The 22,929-nt window shown below is 34.6% G+C and overlaps 2 protein-coding genes across 6 annotated transcripts in view; one reads left to right on the top strand and one right to left on the bottom strand.

Moving 5' to 3' along the window:
• ASB14 (ankyrin repeat and SOCS box containing 14) overlaps nt 1-22,929 on the bottom strand; it is a 61,149-nt gene that overhangs the window by 15,716 nt on the left and 22,504 nt on the right. Inside the window, exons 11-12 of one of the 4 annotated variants that reach the window (XR_011426842.1) lie at nt 21,742-21,958; nt 15,727-17,032 (exon numbers count right to left, since the gene is read on the bottom strand). The exons of 1 other annotated variant lie outside the window; for it this stretch is intronic. The gene's annotated coding sequence lies outside the window, so the exon portion shown is untranslated. Of the gene's footprint in view, nt 1-15,726; nt 17,033-21,741; nt 21,959-22,929 lie in introns of those variants that run through there. 2 more of the 4 variants (XR_011426844.1, XM_070237335.1) reach the window with 2 other exon arrangements.
• The window catches only part of APPL1 (adaptor protein, phosphotyrosine interacting with PH domain and leucine zipper 1), a 33,895-nt gene that overhangs the window by 4,929 nt on the left and 6,037 nt on the right, over nt 1-22,929 (top strand). For both annotated transcript variants that reach the window (XM_023620227.2, XM_023620228.2), the window contains exons 2-19: nt 7-105; nt 1,343-1,402; nt 2,185-2,256; nt 4,256-4,343; nt 5,834-5,875; nt 6,439-6,497; nt 9,304-9,450; nt 10,336-10,418; nt 11,157-11,315; nt 12,140-12,328; nt 14,689-14,731; nt 16,002-16,058; nt 18,811-18,902; nt 19,322-19,504; nt 20,850-20,902; nt 21,757-21,931; nt 22,028-22,064; nt 22,693-22,839. In XM_023620227.2, the coding sequence (XP_023475995.1) occupies nt 7-105; nt 1,343-1,402; nt 2,185-2,256; nt 4,256-4,343; nt 5,834-5,875; nt 6,439-6,497; nt 9,304-9,450; nt 10,336-10,418; nt 11,157-11,315; nt 12,140-12,328; nt 14,689-14,731; nt 16,002-16,058; nt 18,811-18,902; nt 19,322-19,504; nt 20,850-20,902; nt 21,757-21,931; nt 22,028-22,064; nt 22,693-22,839 (1,785 nt within the window). The remainder of the gene's footprint in view (nt 1-6; nt 106-1,342; nt 1,403-2,184; nt 2,257-4,255; nt 4,344-5,833; nt 5,876-6,438; nt 6,498-9,303; nt 9,451-10,335; nt 10,419-11,156; nt 11,316-12,139; nt 12,329-14,688; nt 14,732-16,001; nt 16,059-18,810; nt 18,903-19,321; nt 19,505-20,849; nt 20,903-21,756; nt 21,932-22,027; nt 22,065-22,692; nt 22,840-22,929) is intronic.

Raw genomic sequence — 22,929 nt, 5'->3', positions numbered from 1 at the left:
ATACAGACAAGGTCTTTACTGGGTGTATTTGAAGAAGATGCTACAGCTATTTCCAATTATATGAACCAGTTGTATCAAGCTATGCATCGGATTTATGATGCACAGGTAAAAAGCTAAAGGCTGAGTCAGTGCTTTTTAAAAATGAATCTGTAAGCCCCTGAGGACAGAGATAGTATCTGTCTTATTTGCTGGTGTCTAGCCCTGTTCTGGGTTCATAGTAATAAATATTTGTTGAATGGATGAAAGAACACTAAGTATTTTGTATTGCAGAGCTCACATTTCAGTTACTAGTGTATAGTTTGTAGCACTACAAAAGTGATGAAGATAGAAGCATCTGCCCATTTTCCCCAAATACTGTAACAGCTTTCTTTTGAAATTCACTGATAGTCATATTTGCCTAAGTTTTGACTGAAAATCCCATATTGTTATTGGTATGTTCTGTAATCGTGCTTTTAATCTTACGGAATACTTCCCCTTTTTGAGTGGAGGATTTGAAAGTAATGTATCTCTAGTTAGAAGAAGGTAATAAGAAGTAGATGTAGCTTTGGGGTATGAGGAGAGGGATTTAAGGAGGATGTGACTAGTTTTTTTTCTTGAATAGGCGTAAGATTTAAGGCTGTTTATGTAACTTAATTATAAGCCTTAATAGCAACCTGAGTTCTATGATAAACTTTCTTTGGGATTAATTAAGTCTACAAGTTGTATTTTTTTCCTCCTCATTTTCTCTCCTTTCTGGATCACAGTTTCATTATGTACTTACAAGTTGCTGTGATCATTATTTCTTTTCCTTGTGATCTCTCAAGATTTACTTTCTGACCACAGAGCTTAATATGTAAAAGAAATTTTATTTTTGTCATTATATTTCTTACTGAAAAAAACACTTTAAAAAAGTATTTCCTTCATATGGCTATGTTGCTGTATTATATGACTAAGTTGACCATGGTTCAGTTGTATGTTATTAAATGCTTATCATGATCTAGTATCTAAAGAGAAGGATAATCAGTCATCAATCTAGAATCTCTTAAGATTTTGCTACGATTATGTACAGTTTACTTCTAGCTTTAAAGCTTTAACAAAATTTAATGTTTAGTTTTTATTAGCTAAAAGAAGCACACACTTGGAACACTGCTGAATTTCTTGATGGTATATGTTTCATGGTTTGAGTTTCCCTTTAAAGTGCTTTAATGATAGTTCCCTTTCCAGTGATTTAATGAGTTTTAGAAAACATGTTGTACAGTAGTTATGTTAAGTGATAAATAAAAGTGGCGTAGGTATCTTCATCTAAAAGTATTTTCTTAATCAGTAATATTGTTTTAATTTGAATGCCAATTTTTTCCCATAGAATGAATTAAGTGCAGCAACACACCTGACTTCAAAACTTTTAAAAGAATATGAAAAACAGGTATTGTGTCTGAAACTTTTAAAAGCATAATTTAAAACATGCAGTGGTACAGTATCTGTATAGATAAATAGAATTTCTCATCAAGAATCCTAAGCTTTTTTGAATTTTGATATGCCATTGAAATTCCATTACAGCATTTATATCTAATTTTAATGATTTTTTTTTTTAAAGATTGGCACCTGAGCTAACATCTGTTGCCAGTCTTATTTTTTTCTTCTTCTTCTCCCCGAAGCCCCCCAGTACATAGTTGTATATTGTAGTTGTGGTCCTTCTGGTTGTGCTATGTGGGACACCACCTCAGCATGGCTTGATGAGTGGAGCCATGTCTGCCCCCAGGATCTGAACCAGTGAAACCCTGGGCCACTGAAGTCGAGCACATAAACTTAACCACTCGGCTACAGGGCCAGTCCCTAATTTTAATGATGTAATGTTAGATACAGAGGTTATCTAATTTACCTCTCTTCTTTTTACAAATGAAGAAACTGAGGCTTGGTCAAGGTTACACAGCTGGTTATTGGAGGAACTGGAGCTAGACACCAAATCTTTGAACTCCTAGAAGGGTGTGCATTCCTATATACTATGTTAGTTGGTTGCTTAGCAAACATTTTAATTAATGTTTTTTAATTATATGAATTACATTGTTTTATTGAAATGACATTTTTAAAACTTATTCAAAATTTTAAAAATTTCTGAAGTTATTTAAAAATGTAAATTATAAAATGTTATTCACAAAAGACATGCACCATTGGACCTTTACCTCACCTCTGTTTCTCACTTTTCAGCGTTTTCCATTGGGGGGTGATGATGAAGTTATGAGCTCTACTTTGCAACAGTTTTCAAAAGTTATAGATGAGGTAAGTGCTTATTTTATTTTTCTTGAATAAGAGGTCTTATAATTAAGTTACTCAAGTTGTTTAGCTTTTATTGGGAAGTTTTATTATATGAGTGAAGTTCTATTATAAAAGATTACTATTTAAAGAAGGACCTTATTTACACATGTTGGTGGCTGTATTGTAAAAACAATACTTTCTTTGTCTGATTAAAACAAATTGTTTTCAGATAATAAACATATAGGTATGGTCTTTTCTACTCCCAGTCCAATTTCTCTAACCACTCATCAGAACAAACCATTAAGAAAGCCCTAGAAGCTAGGAGGAAGAAAGGTGGTAAGAGATGTTTGGAGAGTCCATAACTTTTTTCCACTAGTGCAACGAATGCTCTTCTTTTCACATGAACCATTAGATACTTCTATCTTTTCTAGTCTAACTGGAAAAGTAATTTTTTGATATATTTTAATAATTCATTTTAGCAAAATTTTGTCCCAAGGGATCAATATGAAGAAATATTTGTAAGAAATGAAATTTTTTTTATTGTGGTAAAATATATGTAACAAAATTTACCACTAGTGACGTTTTGTATGTTCCCAATGTTGTGCAACTTTCCCCACTGATGTTCCAGAACATATTCATCATCCTCCCAAAGGAAACTCTGTGCCTATTAACAGGCATTCCCCATGTCCTTGCCCCTCAGCTCCTGGCAACCACAAATCTGCTTTCTCTCTCTCTGGATTTGCCTATTTTGGATATTTGATATAAATGGACTCATACAATTTGTGGATTTTTTTTTTTTTTAAAGATTTTTTTTTTTATTTTTCCTTTTTCTCCCCAAAGCCCTCCGGTACATAGTTGTGTACTTTTAGTTGTGGGTCCTTCTATGTGTGCCGTGTGGGATGCTGCCTCAGCATGGCCTGATGAGTGGTGCCATGTCCGCGCCCAGGATTCAAACTGGCGAAACCCTGGGCCGCCGAAGCAGAGCGTGAGAGCCTAACCACTTAGCCACGGGGCCGGCCGCTAATTTGTGGATTTTTGTGCCTGTCTGTTTTCACTTAGCATAATTTTTTCAAGGTTTATGCATGTTGTAGCATGTATCAGAATTTCACTCTGTTTTTTGGCTGAATAAAATTATCCCTTCATCAGTTGATGGACGTTTGGGTGGTTTTCTACCTTTTGGCTAGTGCGCATAGTGCTGCAGTGAACATTCATGTACAAGTTTTTTTTTTTTTTTTTAACACCAGTTTTCAGTTCTTTTGAGTCTACACCCAGGATTGGAATTGCTGGGTTATGTGATAATTTTATGTTTAACTTTTTGAGGAACTGCCGAACTGTTTTCCACATCTCCTGCCCAGTTTTACATTTTCACCAGTAATGTAGGGGACTTCCAATTTCTCCACATCCTCACCAACACTTGTTATTTTTATTTATATTTTTTACTATAGCCATGTAAGTGGGTGTGAAGTGGTATCTCATTATAGTTTTGATGCACGTGTTCCTGATGGCTAATGAGGTTGAGCATCTTTTTCTGTGCTGATTGGCCATTTATCTATCTTTAAAGAAGTGTCTATTCGGACCTTTGCCCATTTTTTAATTGGCTTGTTTGTCTTTTATTACTGAATTTGAGTTCTTTATTCTAGATACAAGTCCTTTATCAGATATGTGATTGGCAAATATTTTCTCCCATTTTGTGGGTTGTCTTTTTACTTTCTTGATAGTATCCTTTGATGCACTAAAGTTTTTAGTTTTGATGAAGTCCACTTAATATTTTCTTTTGTTGCTTGTGCTTTTGGTGTCATATGTAAGAAACCATTTGCCAAATCCAAGGTTATCCTATGTTTTCTTCTATGAATTGTAAATGGAATTTTTTGACTGTATATTTTTTACTGTCTCGCATAATTTTTAGTGTTCTCATGTAAAATGTATCAACACCATTTTACTAGATTTTGTTTAATTTACACACCACTGGTTAAATCTCTCTGTACAGTTAGTTATTTGGCCTTTTTGGTCTTTCTTTTACTAGCTTAGCTCTTGTCATGCGGTACTTTCGACGCAGCTTGCTGATGCCATGATGTTCCCCATTACCCAGTTTAAAGAAAGAGATCTGAAAGGTATTGAGGTCAAGCTTATGTTTACATTCATTAGCTATCAGAAGATCATTGCTTGTAAAATGCATATAACTCTTTACCTTAACCATTTCTAACTACAACTTGTGCCACTTTCACTTTAATTAGTCACTAAACATTTACAGGAGCTCCTGCTAGATGTTAAACTGGATGCTGAGGAATACGGATATGAATAAGAGGTCACTTCCCTTGAGAAAGCCCAGAGAAGGAGATGGGTGAACAGATAATTATGATACTCTGTCTCTTATAATTAGGGAATAAGCAAGGTATGCTGTGGGGGCTTAGACCAGGGTGTCAGAAAGTCTTCACTAAGGATGTGACATGAGCATTGAGCAATGATGAGGAATTTGCCAGAAGAGTCATTGTTCTGTTAGAGGGAATAGAAAACACCAAAGGATGAATTGTAGAAATAACGTGGCTTGTTTTGAGAATGATGGGAAATTCAGTATAGCCACAATGTTGGATGTCTTGGGGTGTGGCAGGAGACAAATCTAGAAGTAGGTTGTTGGGGACTGGATCATGCTAAAGATATTGGACGTGAGTTTATAAGCAAAGAGAAGCCAGTGGAAGTCTTTAAGAAGTAGAGAGACACAATCCCTTTGTTTTTGGAGGGTGGAATAGAGTGGTTTGACATCTAGGAGAACGGATTAGGAAGTTGTGAGAGTCCAGTGAGGTATGACCAAGGCCCGAACTGAGACAGTGGCACAGGAGGTGGAGGTGTGTTTAATAGGCTGGAGTGGTGGGAGGTAGGGGTGCTGGCACATCTGGCAACCCATGACTTAGTAATTTATGGTGTTTTATTTTTTCCCTGTTTAGGATTATTAGGTGATAAAATGAGTTTTATAGAATTGGCTTTGCTATCTTATACTTTACAATCTCAGACAATCATACAGACTTATTTACAAAATATGTAGATAGAAGAAAAACATTGAACTAATGTATCAGTGGATCGTAAAGCATTTAAATTATATTTGGAATCAAGACTAATGTATTTTAGAGATGGAGTTATATTTGTGATGGTGATCCTCAAGAATAGTCCTTTCTAAGATAAGAAACATCTCTTTTCTCAATCCTTACATTGACTAAATGTCATAATCTTATTAAGAAAATGTTTTTTGTTTCTCATTCAGCATTTGAACTTTAATGATTAGAGTTAATATCAAAAAATGAATTAGTAAGTTGGATTCTGGTACTAAGTCAGATATTTGCGTATCTTAGAATGTGCAGTGGTTTTAAAATTTGTTTTTGTGTCATATCACTAATTTGTGTCAAGGAGATTTTCTTGTGGTGTAACTGTTGCTATTAGTAAATGTTCCATAGACTAGCTGAAACACAGAATAATTTTTTCACTTTGTTGAAGTATGAAATATTATTTGGCATTTTAATTATAGCTAACTGGCAGTTACTGTTTTCTGAACAAAATTCAAGATATTTCATAAATATGCTAACCTGAAATTATTCTTGAACTTTTCCAGAGATATTGACATTAAAGGAAGTGTTTCAGATTGCTAGTAATGGTAAGCTCTGAATATTTTACAGTTATTTCTTGTAATGATGCATTTCTTTATCAACACATATCTGTGGCCAGATTTTATGTAATAATTGAAAAAATGAACCTAATTAAAAGTTAAGTGAACATTATTTAAATCAGTGTTATTTAAGTTGCACTGTTTCTGCTACAAGAAAAATTTAAAAGGAAATTAAATCAAATCTTGTGGTTTGCTATCATCATAAAACCTAAGGAGATGGTATAATAATTTTTTTCACTTCCTTGTTTTCCTATAAATTCCAAATTTTCTTTAATGAGAATTTTCTATTTTTGTACTAAAAAATACTTTAAAAAGCTTTTAGTGGATTTCAGTTTCCTTTGAATTAAATATTTCCCAATTTAATAAGCAGACACAAACTTTAGGGGAAATTTGGCTGTGGGGACGTTTGGGTGCAGTGATTGTATAGTAGAGAGTTCTTATCTTGCTTTAGTACATTTGATGGGAGCTGCACACGTGAAGACCATTCACAGCATTTATAAATTTTGCACAGTACTGTTGTATTGTTGTTAAAAGTCGTTTCTCTTTTCCAGATCATGATGCTGCAATTAACAGATACAGCCGATTATCAAAAAAAAGAGAAAATGACAAGGTATGATACATACTTACTCCTTCAGTATCACAATTAACAACTGCTAGATTGGGTGGTCTAGTTTTTCCTGTTTAGAAATAGTATCCAGGAGTTACTTTGTCTGTTTTGCTGTATTGCCATTAGTTTAGTTTTTCCTTCTAGTTGTTTCAAGGCCTTTCTGATAATTGTTAATTATCAGAAAATTAGTAATTATCTTTTTAAGCAAAATATTTTTCTGCTGACAAAATTTTCTAAGTAAACATGACTATTCAAAAAATGTAATTGATGCCCAGTATACAACATTGCCTCCTTTTGCTTTGTATTTTCTTAACATTGCTTTTGTTCTATTTTTATTTGACCATATATGGATTCAAAAGTGTCTTTTAATACTTAGATAAAAAGTTGAATTGTTGCATAATTCAATGAAATTCTCTTATGAGGACCTCCTCATTTACAGAGAATATGTACATATATTTTTTGATACTTCTTCAAGGAGTGAAACACAGAAATATTATACTGTATTTGAGTATAAATGCATTTAAGTAAAGAACAAAGAACAGAATATTAACAAATTCATCCGGATGCTCCTTAAGATCATTTCTCTCTCAGCCCCTAATCCAAGTCTTGATGAGTAGGCCTGCACTAGATGTTTGTGAGGGAGGTGATCTCTGTGCCTGGATTTTGGTGTCTGCAGCCTTGGCTGCACCTGCTAGGAGGCACACAGTGACAACTTGTGGGAATCCATGACTGAGTAGGATTTACTGTGCAACAGCTACTGTGACACAGTAAAGGGAATGTTTCTCACACAAAGTTCAGGACAAAAATCTTTCCATTTCTAACTTTAGTTCACTAATTACTTATTGGTGCAAATATTGATAAAATACATACCTTTTTAGATTTACATTACTTTGTTCTTTGCCTTAGAGAAGTAGTTAAAAGCTCTAGGTATGAATTTTGGCATGTTTTACATTACTTCTGGCTGTTCTAGGTATTTTTAAAAACATTCTGTCTCCAGTTTTATTTTATTTAAAGAATTTATTGAGCGCCTACTGTATGTCAGATACCATGGGGGAATTATGAATAGGCTTTACTTCTGCCCTCAAGGAGTGGATAATCCACAGTTGTCAAGGCCTGTGACTGGACTAGATGCCAGAGTACAAGGATGAAGAGAACGCATGAGTTAACGCTGAGTTAAGTGCAGCAATAGAAGTCTTAACAAAATGCTGGGAGAGCACAGAGAGGGCAGCAGTTAACTTTGGTGAATTGGGAAAGGTTGCACTTTTAGAGGTGAGATTTGCATCGAAGATGAGTGGATGTCACTGGTTGGGACAAGGGAGAGGCATTCCTGGAAGAAAAACAGCCTTTGTATATGTACATAGTGGCGTCTGGAGAGTGTAAAGGTTAAGAAAACTGGCTCTGGAGTCAGATTGCTTGGGGACAAATCTCAGCTCTGCCACTTATTTGCCTGAGGTCACACACTGGTTGCTTAATGTCAAGCCTTTATTTCTCTACCAAAAAAACGCAGTGGTTGTGAAGATGAAATGCGATAATGCTTATAGCGAGCTTAATGCTTATAACCTGGCTTATAGCGAGTTTTCATTAAATTCTAGCAATAATTATTATTAGGATAATGGAAAGATAATCATTTTAGTGTATCTGGAACATAGGATGTATTTGGGGAAGTATGGCAGATATGACAAGAAAGTAGTAGTTTGGGGCCAGATTACTATGTTAGTAACTTTGAAGTTTGTGTTAGAGGGAGCGGGCAGCCACCAAAGGATTCTTAAGTAGGTAACGCTATGCAATTGTGTTACCCAATAAAAACACTAATGGAAATGTGAAAGGGACAAAACCAGAGGAGGGAATCCAATGAAAAAGTATCGGAATAGTTTGGAAAGACATTAGGGGAGTCTCAACTAAAGTGTACATTGAAAGTGGAGAGGAAGGAGTGCTTTTGGAAGATATTCCCTAAGTAGAATTGACAAGACTTACGGTGGGAGGAAGAATCAGAAATGAGTCCTAGAATTCTTAGATGACAGGATGGATCTTGGGATAATTAAGAGAGCTAAGAAGCAAAGTATAGGGGCAGATTTTATGGGGAAGATACTGGATACTCTCTGCAGTCTTGTACATTTCCAGTACATTCACACACACAGACACACAAAGCCCAGCTGGAGTTGTGCTTTCTCTGACACTTGGGAAAGTGAGGGGCAGGAAATGAAAATTTGGGAGTCATTGGTGTAGTGGAATATTCTTAGTATTTGATTTGGTAATCTAAGGAAAGCAGGAAGAGAGAAGAGCCTAGTGTATATTATATGATAGGTGCTCAGTAAACATTGTCTGAGTAGGAGAATTCAAGGGAGCACACATATTTTAAGTGTGGGTGAAGGAAAACAAACAAGTACAAGAGAGGAGAAGGAGTAGGGAGAAAACCAGGAGGAGAAAGTGTTATGCTGTGTACTGACTAAGGTCAAAGACTAATGGCTAAGTTAATACCAAATGGTGTCTGCCTTTCCTCTGTGTGGTAGACTTTCTCTGCCATGCTTAGTTTAGTTATTGTTTAAGTTAACTAATTTTAGTTACCATTCTTAGTTATGTGCAGAATTCTGCTTTTAATATGCATTTTTTAAATGAAGTGGTTGGTAGTAAAACAGGAAGCTATCTTAATCGATATTTTGCAGAATTTCTAATATCTCAGAAAGTAAGAAAGCTATGCACAGTTGCTGGTGATGCACCTTTTTCTGTGGGTGGGCCCTTCCCCACAGCTACTATTAAAGATAATTGAATATTAAATAAATAATAGTATTTTTAATCTTTTCACTCAAAGGTGAAGTATGAAGTAATAGAAGATGTCTACACTTCCAGAAAAAAACAACACCAGACCATGATGCATTATTTTTGTGCATTAAATACTCTTCAGTACAAAAAGAAAATAGCGTTGTTAGAACCTCTACTTGGGTACATGCAAGCTCAGGTGAATACTGTACTATGTTTTCGATCATAACTGTCCTAAAAGTTTTATATTAAGTTTGATATTTATGTTAAGAATAAGGGTATTACAAACTAAGGTCAAAATACTCCTTTATGCCTATGTTTTAAAAAGTAATTTTAAATATGTCATCAGAGTGCTATTTTAAGGAAGATAGGGAGAATGGTTTTCCTTGCAAATTAAGATTTCAGATATGTTAGGGTAAATGAAACTTTTTGCCTCATATTTACATCTTGTCCACCACAGTTGGGGACAGGGAACAGAAAGCTGAATGAATTCTAGAGTTATGCCTATTGCTGGAGCTTCCACTCTCTCTTGCTTCGTAATAGATCTGAAAGAGAATGGACAGCTTGAATTTGTGTCATGTTCCTTGCACACTTCCTGAGTTACAAATAATAAATGAACTTCAGAGTATCCCAAAAGGTGTGCATCAGGAAGGAGCCTAGAAAATTAAATTTGGGTAATATAAGAGGACATGGTAGTCCCCCAAAAATCAAGTTTAAAGAAATTTGATTATTTCTTCAAATATGAGTGCTTATTATTCCTTAGATATAAACCTTATTTATCTTGGTAGTAAATATGAAATAGTTCATCCATATGACTTATTTGAAATGTTTTAAAATTTGTTTTCCAGTTTTTAAAAATTGCTTACCTATGCATGTCTTAATATATAAAAGAATGTACAACAAGATTTAAGTCTAGTTTCTTTGTTGGCTTCATGCCCAGTAGGTCATTGTAAACTACAGCCTATTTTTATGCAAATTGGAATAACCATGTATCTTGGAGGTTGTTTGTATGATTTACTTTAAGCATTTTGTGTCTTTGTGTTTTTGTTGTTCATCCTGCCACTCCCATACCCTCTTGCCCCAGATAAGTTTCTTTAAGATGGGTTCTGAAAATCTCAGTGAACAACTGGAAGAATTCTTAACTAATATTGGAACAAGCGTACAGAAGTAAGTATTTTCTTGCTTAAAATTGAAAATAAAGTTATGCAAATGATAAGTTAACAGCTAAATGCCATAAACTAAAAATATTTACCATTTAATTTCCTGAGGAGCTATTTTCCCCGCCATGAGAGTATTTCTTGCATGGCTCATGGATGCCTCCTGAGTTTTTCACCATCTTTTCCACAGAATCTGAACTCTGAAATTTCTAACAGTGTCAAATCTGATGCTATTTTATTGATTATAAACTAGGTTTTATATCAGAATATAATGGAAATGTAATAATTCATAAGTGAATTATCTTCACAATTATCTGAATTATGAGGAACGGATGGGAGATTACTAAATAAATCTTGCTTTCCAAGCCAGGAAAGCTTGAAGACAGAGAGAGAAAGCACTTCTAATCAGGTTCAAAAGTCTGAGCAGTGATGTGGTCAATCTGAGATATGGAGAGAGGTGAAAATGATTGTTGTTTTAAAGGTACAGGACAGAGCAGTTTGAAAATTCTTCCAAAGTCAGACATTCAGTGTGGCTTCATTAGTTTTGAATTTCGTATGTTTCCAGAATATCTAAGTTTCAAATAAAATGTAAAGTTGTTTCACAATGTGTTCATGTTACTGTAACCACTCATGCCACTGCTGCTCTCTTTAAGAAAATATGTACGAAACAAATATACCAATAAATGTGATGGGTAGGGAGTTCTTTTTCTGTTGTGGTTGGTAGTACATAATCTGTTCTCTGTGATAGTGTTCGCAGGGAGATGGACAGTGATGTCGAGACCATGCAGCAGACAATAGAGGATTTGGAAGTAGCCAGTGACCCTTTATATGTGCCTGACCCAGATCCCATGAAATTTCCTGTTAATCGAAACTTAACCCGAAAGGCTGGATACCTTAATGCTAGGAAGTAAGAAAACTATTCTTATTTTCATATATTGTATATTATCTTAGGTAATAGGGGGTGAATATAATCTATAATTGATGTTGTCTGCCAAATTGTTTTGATTTTTACTAAAGGTTGAATCTTTTTAGTTAGTGATGTTAATGTCAACTTTTTGACAGATGGGGTACATGAATAATTTTCAAAAGTAAAATCCTATTTAGACATTTATTGAATAATTTAGAATTATTTAAAAAAGTGAAACCAGAGTGTCTGACTCCCCACTAGAATGTCAGCTCCAGGAGGACAGGTATGCTGTGTTGCTCTCTGTATCCCCAGTGAAGAGAATAGTGCTGGCCACATATAGGCTCTTAAATATTTGGTGAATAAATGAATGAAACACCCAGTTAAAAAAACCAATTTGAGTTTAAATAAATCTAGCATAACATGTGAATGTTATTAAATATCATTTATCATACTTTAAAATATACATAATTATACCATCAAGTCAAATTTTAGTTTTTAGCTGAAGGTAGGATAAAACAAGTTAACCATGGGAGTAAAATAAATTCTTTTGTTTTGAATTTATTCCCTTGCAAGTTGAACTATATTTTATGGAGCATCATTATAACAGCTGCAATTTGATAATTTCCAGCCTCATTTTGGATACACACACACTCAAGTGGGGCAGTGTACATGAATTGATTTTAGAGACTGAAAAATTGATATTCTAGGCACCATGGTGCCTTTTTGCAAGCTGGTTCTTTGTGATGTACTTTATTTTGTGTCTGGTTTATGATGAGATTTTCGGTATGTTGTTATTTAACAGTGAATGTACTTTCTTCATTTAGTAAAACAGGCTTGGTGTCATCTACCTGGGACAGACAGTTTTACTTCACGCAGGGTGGAAACTTAATGAGTCAGGCCCGTGGGGACGTAGCGGGAGGCCTGGCCATGGACATAGACAACTGTTCAGTAATGGCTGTGGACTGCGAAGACAGGCGATACTGTTTTCAGATCACCTCTTTTGATGGAAAAAAGTTAGTATTTTTTCGTAGTACTAATAAAATCTGTAACATTTTAAACTACTGAAATGCAGAATAATTCTTTTTCATTCAGATATTTCATAGATATTTATGTGTTATGTATTAAGATAATTTTTTTTTCAGTTTTTTTTTTTATTGAGTTATTGATAGGTTACAATCTTGTGAAATTTCAATTGTACATTAATGTTTGTCAGTCATGTTGTAGGTGCACCACTTCACCCTTTGTGCCCACCCCCCACCCCACCTTTCCCCTGGTATCCACTAAACTGTTCTTGGTCCATAGTTTTAAATTCCTCATGTGAGTGGAGTCATACACAGATTATCTTTCTCTTGCTGGCTTATTTCACTTAACATAATTCTTTCAAGGTCCATCCATGTTATTGCAAATGGAATGATTTTGCTCTGTTTTGCAGCTGAGTAGTATTCCATTGTATATATGTACCACATCTTCTTTATCCATTCGTCTGTTGATGGGCACTTAGGTTGCTTCCACGTCTTGGCTATTGTAAACGGTGCTGCAATAAACATTGGGGTGCACAGGACTTTTGGGATTGCTGACTTCAGGCTCTTTGGATAAATACCCAGTAGTGGGATGGCTGTTCTATTTTTAGTTTTTTGAGGAATCTCCATACTGTTTTCCATAGTGGCTGCACCAGTTTGCATTCCCACCAGCAGTGTATGAGGGTTCCTTTTTCTCCGCAACCTCTCCAACATTTGTTGCTATTAGTTTTAGATAAGATAATTTTCTTTTTAATCTTGTAGAAATGAGTTCAATTTTTCCTTCTGACTTGGTTAAATGATGTCTTAGTATTTTGAGGTTATCAAAGCAAGGCCATATGGTAAAGACCTGTGATTTCATGTTAAGAGACTGGTCAGTGAAAATTCTGCATGGTATGGGGAAGGCAATACAAGTTAGTGGAAAGAGCCCCAACCTTGGTTGGGGTCCAAAAGTTCAAATTCTGGATCCGCTACTTACAGTGTGGTCTTAGACAAGTTACATAACCTCTCTGAGCTCCATTTTTACTACATGTAAGATGGGGGTGAGGGATTCATGATACCCACTTCATAAATTGTTGATGAAGAACAGAAATCTAACACATGTAATGTGCTTAGCATGTAGTAGGTGCTAAAAGTAATGTTATTTTTAAGTATTAGTCAAATGTTTCTGATCAAATTAATTATTTAGTCCATTAATGTTTATATGCTGTTTTTAAAACTTCTATGACCTTTGCGTTAAATAAGAATTCATAGAATAGCCTTTAGGATAAATTTTTGAAAAGCACAGAAAAATATAGAAAGGAATATGAAAAAAGCTATTATCTTACTAAACAGAAACAACAATTAACTTTTTGGTCTGTTGCCTTACAGTTCTTTTCTAAATACATTTTTAAATAGTTGAGGAAATGCTGTATCTATAATTTGGATTTGCATCCGTTTATTAAAAACATTTCATAATGGCTCCATGGTAATCCACTTAAAGGATGTACACCATAATTTAAAAATTTTCCTAATGATAGACGTTTATCTGCAATTTTTTTCCTACTTAATGAAAATATTATTTTTGATCTTTCTTAGCGTTCAGAAGCAGCTTCTTGGTTCCCTGAAAGTCATTTTTCCCCTCTATTTATGTACATTAAGATGTTATGGCCGACTCACTGTCTTTTAGCAAAATGGTTGTTTTAATTACATATTCCTTCTATAAACATATAATGAATGCCACTTACCGTGTGTCAGTTTTCACGCTAGATATTGGGAATCTCTGTTGATTTGCCAGAATTACCACATTGTTAATATGTTTCTACAAGTACTTACATTTTTGTATTTTCAGTTTTTTGCTAATGCTTAACATGATTTCCCAGTACACCTTCCTGGTATGATCAAAATTAGTGAAGATTATTTTTTTCTCTAACTCTAAAAATAACATCTATAGAAAAGCTAAAATATCTCCCTGTTAGTGATTAATGTATTGAAAATTTTTATTTAACCGTATTCAAGGACAATAATCAATGAAGTAAAATTAGTGTGTTGAAATATATGGTAAGAGTTGGAAAGTTGAATTGCATCGTCTTTGTTGCAGTGTACCTTTGTTATAGGCTGTCTTCTGGAAACCAGCACCTGTTTTTTTTTTTTTTAGCACATCTTGGCCTAGATAGCCAAGGTCAAGAGTTGTGAAAATCTGAGTCCTGATGCCTCTGGTGGTCTTCTTTTCTGAAGATACTGGTTGTTTGTGTGTTTTGGGGTTTGTTTTTTGATGCTGATTGGTTTTATACATACCTTCAAAGATAAAAAATGTTATCAGATAATGTTGAAAGTACTTTAAAAAAATATTGAGGGTCAAATCTTTTCTTTTTCAGATCTTCAATTTTGCAAGCAGAAAGTAAAAAAGACCATGAAGAGGTAAAATTTTATCTAGTTAGCTTTTTAGCAACATCTTAAGATATTTTTCTGATGACAGAACGCATATTAATGTGTTCATCATAGAAATTTGAAAAATTCTAGTTAATTAAAAAGGTTTTTTTTTTTCATAAAAGTCTATTGTCTTTAAGCAGTATTCTTAAGTTTCAACAGAATTTTATAGCTGGACCTTTAAGGAGAGACCTTAGAGCTTGTCTCTCTGCTGTCTTTTTAAAGGCTCAAATTCAGAAATGACCTTGTGACTGTTGCTTTCTGGCAGGCTGTTAGTATCATGAGATGGCAGTTTAATTTATTCCCTTCTCTCACCAACCCTCTGAGACAGTATTTGTTGCATTAAGAACGTAGTGGCAGCAGATGTAGCATGGCAGGAAGCAACTAAACCTTGGGGAAATGAAAGACAGAAAAACAAAAATTTGGGAATGTCTGTTCTTCCTCACAAGTCTTTTATTTTTGGCTCCATTTTTACTTCTAGTACACCAAATGTGGAAGGTAAGTTACTATCAAGAACTGACGCTTGAAAAACTTTGTCTTGAGAAATAGTCTTCAATGAAAATTTTGAGCCATTTTATCTGGTATTATAATTGTGTTGGTAAAAGACAAAGTTAAAAGTTGTGTGGTGATCTCATAGAGAAGAGTAGGTATTAAAACTTGCTTTTTGGTCTCTGAGGAACACAGACAAATGTCTGCTCTCTGCAGGGTTTACCGAACAGAATATTAGTTTAGTTTAGTTAGGCTCCTCAGGACTGGAATCCTTGAGAGTGAAGCAGAAGATGTGGAGCAGAGAGCATTTTCTATACTAATTATTTATAAACCTGGAAGAAGGGAAGTATGTCAAATATATTCACCACGAATATATTTAGCTCTTGAATTTTTTTGTATTGGAGTTAATCATGATATCTGAGTCTAGACTGTCTCGTTTGGTGGGGATTAAGGAGGGAAATGATATAAAAAGATAAATACAGACTATTAAATTATAATTTATCATGATTGTTATATTTTTTATTTCCTTTTATGAAATAAGTTTGAGGTTTAAAAACAATTGGTAAACCTGTTCAATGCTCTGTTATGTTATACCCTCAAATATTATACATATATATGCTGTGTATATTGGAAGGTATTTATCTTATAAGAAAGATTATGCATTACTTTGTCTAATGAAACTATTTCAGTTAAATATGGAACATTCTCTTTTAGAAGAGAAGCATTATAGAAAAAAATATTAATCATATTTTTCTGTTTTTTCCCCTTGCAGTGGATCTGTACAATAAACAACATATCTAAACAAATATATTTAAGTGAAAATCCAGAGGTAATATTTTTGTTTTATAGTATCCAGACCTAGCAAAAATTGAATAATTCTGTGGTTTATATGACTTTTATTAAGTCAGTCATAGTTTCTCAAGTTCTCTAATCTTTTAATTTGCCCTTGAATGGGTAGCTTTAATACATCATGTATATAATGAATATCTGTTCTTCCTAGAACAAGGAATTATTTCAAAAGGTACTGAACTCAGTCAACCAACAAATATTTACTGGGCATCGACCTTGTGTTCAGCTCTGTGTTGAGCACCATGGAGAAGGGGGATGCACAAGAAAAATAAGCCATAGCCTCTGCCCTCCAGGAGCCTATGTATAGGAAGAAAAACTAAAACTTTAAGTAACATTTCATATAAAACAGTATGTAATTGAAAGTGTATGGCAATGACTAAAAGCTTAAGATTTGAGAACATTAAGATCAGCGTGGACTTTAGTTTTTAGAGAAAACTGTGGAGATGGTGGAAACCTGAGCCAGGTGGGATGTGTCCATGTTTTGAGGAAAAGAGAGGACATTGCACATAAGACAATAAAAACAAAAGCACATATGCAGAAATGGTATGTTTATGAAACTAGTAGTGTACTTGGAGTTGAATGTTCTTGATGGAGAATAATAGAAAACTGAAATGTGCATACAAACAACCTGCGGATCTTGTTAAAATATGTACTATGATTCAGTAGGTTTGGGGTGAGGTGGCCTGAACTCTTAGTTTTGCCAGTTATGCTTTGAGTAGCAAGGGTATCAAACCAGATAAATTCCGCAGTGTAGATGTAACCATAGGTGCAGTCTAGACACTGGCAGAACCCAAGGGTGCAGAGGACTCGAAGGAATCAGGTGGGTCTGTACTGCAGTGTGGTTGGGAGAAGACTTGTCTTAGGAAATGGTTGACTAGATGGCAGTATCTGGGGAAGTGTAGGAGTCCATTCTCATAGTTCAGGCGTGAACTGAGGGTCTGAACAGGGTGGTAGCTGAGGAAGAGAAAAGAAATAATGAGTCATAGAAACCGGTAAAAAGAAATTGACTGGACTAGTTAGTAGCCAGGATGAAGGCTACAGATTAGTTAAAGATGACTTCCAGGTTTTAAGTCCAACTGAAGGGAAGAATAATTTGGAAAATAACAAGACTTCTTGTCTTTATCATAATGGCTTTGAGGTACCAGCCAAAGACATGATTTAGATGCCTACGAAAAAGTTTTGAACCAAAGAACTAAAATCTCATGACCTCCAGAATATTAGTGATTGCTCATAGTTTTATAAAAATCTTGTGAGTTTAATCTAAGAAAATCAGTGCTAACTGTAGAGAAGCCTTTTGCTTTTAGTAACTTGATCTGCCAATCTAGCTTTTCCTTTCTGTTATGTTAATTGGGAGCAACAAAAATTTAAAGTGCTAGTTAGATGACTTGTTAATACCTAGGGAATACATAGAGAATGCAATGTTTGGATTTGAATAATTCAGGCCTAATGTACTTTCCTGCCAATTATTAAAACTCTCTAAATTTTAATTAATATTTGCTGGATTATCTAGAATTATTTTATCTATATTAATGAGAAAAGAAATTTTGATCAATTTGTGGCATTGTCTTGGTATGTTTGCTAACTATGAGACACAGAATTGCGGGGGCCGGCTCCGTGGCTGAGTGGTTAAGTTCACGTGCCCCACTCCAGCGGCCCAGGGTTCGGATCCTGGGCACAGACATGACACCGCTTGTCAGGCCACGTTGAGGTGGCATCCCACATCCCACAACTAGAAGGACTTGCAACTAAGATATACAACTATGTATGGGGGGGCGGGGTTTGGGGAGATAAAACAGAAAAAAAAAAAATAGAAGATTGGCAACGGTTGTTAGCTCAGGTGCCGACCTTTAAGAAAAAAAAAAAAGCAAAAATATTTTGTCATTATTTTTCTAATACTATTTAATAGTAAATATTATTTTATTTAGCCAGTGTTTTAAATAAAACAGTAAGTTTAGGGGCCGGCCTCGTGGTTGAGTGGTTAAGTTTGTGTGCTCCGCTTTGGTGGCCCAGGGTTTCGCCTGTTCGCATCCTAGGCGCGGACATGGCACTGCTTATCAGGCCACGCTGAGGGGGCATCCCACGTAGGACAACCAAAAGAATCTACAACTAGAATATACAACTATGTACTGGGGGGCTTTGGGGAGAAAGAAAAGAAAAAAAAAACAGTAAGTTTAAAAATAATTCTTGTAGAAAGCTTTCTTTCAAATTTTGGTCTGAAAATATCCATGATAACTTTATCAGTTAATAAATATATAGACATTTCTGACCATAAATATATTTTGGAAAATATGAAAACTTTAGCAGTATAGTTATAAAATACTTTTAATATTTTATGACTATTTCTTACTCCTTCTAAATTTCTTTATTTAGCAAATGTATTGAGTGCCCACTATGCCAGGCACTGTACTAGGTGCTAGCAATACAAACTTTAATCCAAAAAATCTGGTAGTTAAAAATTTAAAGAAAAAACAGTATTTCCTATTATGTATATTAGCAGGAAAAAAATCAGATTTTTTTCCCCCCTAGATCTACAGGAAGTAAGAGGAAACTTAAGTTATAATGTTGTAAAGTCAATTATGTGTCTTAATATTAAGACAAGAGAATGTGGAACTACTTTAGTAACTCCAATTTGCATTTTAAGTAACTCAAGAACATTCTGACAATTCAGAGAGTTATATTCAGATTTTTGGTTTTCTTGCTTTACTAATATTAGTCCTTTTAAAATAAAATAGGAAATTGCTGCACGAGTAAATCAGTCAGCTTTGGAAGCTGTCACTCCTTCCCCATCTTTCCAGCAGAGGCACGAGAGCCTGCGGCCAGCAGGGTGAGATACCAGACTGTGGGTATTTAAAGAACCATATGGGCTGTTGAAAGTGGTAGCGAACACTTCGATTTTAGCAGTGCTACTTATATGAGTACGAACTAGTTCTTCAAACAACATAGAAAGTGTATTATTTTCAAATTGATAAATATACCAGTAAAAGTGCTAAGTAAAATAATGATTCCAAATTTCCCTAGTGTTGATCTCTAGATTGAGGTGATTTATGTTTTTAAATTTAATAGTTGGAAAGAAAGAAATGTGTTGTGAAATAAGTAGCTATGATTTGGGATAGTGTTTATTAAAATTTGTTCTCCCCTTCTTGTTGACTTATAAAATTATATTTTCTTTTCTCCTAGTTTAAGTGTTCAGTTTCCAAAAGAGAAAACTAAATGCAAGGCCTCCTTGTTTTTTTCTGTGCTTAGACAATCTTGGCCACCGACAGCTCGAACCAGCAGTTCGGGATCCTTAGGATCTGAGTCCACAAGTTTGGCTGCCCTTTCTCTAGATTCTCTTGTCGCCCCAGACACCCCAATACAGTTTGACATCATTTCTCCCGTGTGTGAAGATCAGCCTGGCCAGGCAAAAGCCTCTAGTCAGGGAAACAGGTGGGTGATGGCATCACAGGGATATTGTGCTGTGGTCTCTAAGGTTTATGATTCCATTTCTGTGTTTGAGAGTCATCTCTCACGTGTCATGTGCATCAGCTGTGTTGTACTCTGTTTAATTACCTAACATAATTTTGATAGTTGGGGAAGAATCATGCAGTTTTTTCTCTTTGTTTTCTGCCTCGAACAAGTTAAGATAATTTAGTTTTAAAAATATTTAATTCTGATTTGCTTATCAGATCTACTGGTTAGATATTTGCTTTTAAAATTGCAGAAGGAAGTTGCCAGTCTTGTCTTTGGGTCATGACAATATTTTAAAAATTCTTGAGAGTAATACATGTGATATAGGTTTATTAGAAAATATTATCTTGTATCAGAAGAAGAAATCTCCAGGAAGGTACTGAAACATTATCATGCTATGAATTATTAATGAATCATCTTTTGTTTATATAATGAGAAATATCCTTAAAGTTAAAATGTTTCTTTAGCTGTGGACAAAGGAAACATGACTTAAGGCAAATCATTTATCAAGTAGGTTAGACACCTAATAAATTGATAACATTAATTTTGATATACGTGGCTGTGACCCAGAAAAAGTAATTTACATTTGATCACAGAAATATACTTAGCATTTAATGTAATAGGTCAGACATGTATTAGGGAGATCAATTCCATGTTATCTTAATGCCAGTGTTATTTTAGAACCGTTTAGCTCTCAGTTTGCTTACAAAACCTACTTTAAATTGTACTATTCTTCCTTCATTGTGGGTGTGCCAAGAGCCAAGCACACTAAGAGGAAGGTAGTCTCCTTTTATAGTTAGCTTTTCTTCTTGTATTCTATTATATATGCCTTTGAGAAATACAAGTTTAAAACTAGAAAATGTTCAAATTATCATAGTTAACTTGCGATATATAATTAGAGAACCTCAAGAGAGATTTTTACAGTCTCAGGAAGTCCTTAGCATTTTTCTCAGGTAGCTAAAATTGAACCTAAACCAGCTGTTTCTGTGTCCTAGTTTATTTAAATTCAGGAACTTTTGCAACATGATTTATGATGATGTTGATTCTGTGTGCGTGTAGCTAAACCTCCAGTCCATCTGCATCTTCTAAAATGCAGCAACTTTGAGTTCAGCCTGTTAACTCAGAGTGAGGGCAGGGCCTCTATCTGTAAGCTGGTCATCGGTAGTATTCCTTAACAGGATGGAATACTTAGAGCTTTTTTTTTTTAAATCTATGTACAAGGTTTTGTGACTTAGTGTTTAACTCTGGTTTCCATGATTGAGATGCCTTTCATGTGGCTCATGGTAACTGACCATTGGCTCATAATTTTTTAAAAACTTTTCAGGCGTACAAATCCATTTGGAGAATCTGGAGGAGGTACAAAATCTGAAACTGAAGGTAAAACAGATGTTCAGTATTCTATTTTAGAAATTCTCAGCAGTAAACTGTGAAGAATTTGTTTACATTTGTTCTGCTTATGCTGTTTTAATGGTATCTTTACTTCACAATTTTCTCTTTTTACTCATAGTACACTTAAAGCAACAACTTAATTGGACTTAAGGTTTTGTTATTCACACAATTATAGGATATCGTATTTTTTTTTCTTCTTTCTTTTTTTGGTGAGGAAGATTGGCCTTGAGCTAACATCTCTTGTCATTCTTCTTCTTTTTGCTTAAGGAAGATTGTCCCTGAGCTAACATCTGCACCAGTCTTCCTCCAATTTTGTATGTGGGACGCCATGGCTTGATGAGTGGTGTATAGGTCTGTGCACAGGATCCAAACCCATGCACCCCGGGCCACCGGAGTGGAGCATGCAAATTTAATCACTATGCCACTGGGCTGGCCCTAGAGTATCCTAGTTTTGGCCTCATAGTCAAAGTCTCAATGTGTATTATATCTTTTAAGCTTTTCCTGACAGCTGATGTTTTCTTCTGATACGGGAGCATAACTTATTTTTTCTTTTTCTAGTAGCTGTTTATTTTGATATAATTTCAAAGTTATAGAAAAGATGTAAGATTAGTACAAGGAATTCTTTTTACTCAGAACCACTAATTTTGAAGTATAACCTTTTGCTGTTTAAATTTGACACCTTAATTTTCGTGGAACTTGAATACTGTAGTTAGGAGTTTTTTTCTAAATACTTCTGCTATGTTTACTTTTCACTGGAAATCTCAAAGGAGGCAGTGTATTTTATTCTTTAGGGAAAAAAATGTGGGATTTAAAAATACATAGTGTACCTTGTTCTGTTGTAGATTCTATTCTTCATCAGTTGTTTATTGTCCGATTCCTTGGTTCTATGGAGGTGAAATCAGACGACAATCCAGATGTTGTTTATGAAACAATGCGCCAAATCTTAGCTGCCCGTGCCATCCATAACATCTTTCGTATGACAGAATCACATTTATTAGTCACTTGTGATTGTTTAAAGTAAGTAGTAACCTCTCCTTCAAAAAACTGTAGGAAAAATGTTTACATAATTTCAGCCTATTTAAAGTTTGTTTTCCAAATTTTTAATTATTATAGGTTAATTGATCCACAAACACAAGTTACAAGGCTCACGGTGAGTTCTACATGTTTAAAGCTTTATTTTAAGTCTCTTTGAGGATATTCACATCTTACATTTTTATAATAACCCTGCTTGTGTATATTCAGATATAGTAGTATCAATTATGAGTGGCCTTCAGCTGTTATAATTAAGTCTATGGCTCTCTCTCCAAAAAGGTTATAATTGAACATTCCATGTAACTTAAAGAATGTGCACTCTGGTGTGACACTTAATGTTTATCCTTTAGGGAGCATGTATTATACACTAAAGAAACTAACAGTAGGAATTATAAAGCGACTATGATTGAGTTTATAATTATCTGTTTTGAAATAGCTGCAAATATTTGCTCTTATTTAATCATTTAATAATATAGATTATTTTTGTTACTGAATTTGAGTTTGTAAAATGTGTTAATGACTAATAAAATAAATTCAGTATTCAACAACCTCTTATTCTGCCTGGCAATCCAAACTAAATATGACATTATTTGTTCTTGGATTACCATTCTGTTAAGAAAAAAAATTGGCTCTAATGTTCTGTTTATGATATTTTTATAACTTAGCACATGAGTTTGTCATGTATAAGACTGCTGATATAATGGTTTGAAAAATCTCATGTTTGCTTCTGATGTTTTCTGTGGTAGTTTCCATTACCAAGTGTAGTTTTGTATGCTACACACCAGGAAAATAAGAGGCTTTTTGGATTTGTTCTTCGGACATCAGGAGGGAGAAGTGAAAGTAATCTATCATCAGTCTGTTATATATTTGAATCAAACAATGAGGGAGAAAAGGTACGTGGCTTTTCAAAATGTGTTCCTATTGTAAAATACACCCTATAGTCAAAGTTCTTAGTAAGATTTCTGGGAAAAACTCGCAGACTT

This window comes from Equus caballus, chromosome 16, assembly GCF_041296265.1.
Source record: "Equus caballus isolate H_3958 breed thoroughbred chromosome 16, TB-T2T, whole genome shotgun sequence".
Taxonomy (NCBI): domain Eukaryota; kingdom Metazoa; phylum Chordata; class Mammalia; order Perissodactyla; family Equidae; genus Equus; species Equus caballus.
Note: the sequence above shows the minus strand (reverse complement) of the source record. Positions and strands in the feature narration are given on the sequence as shown.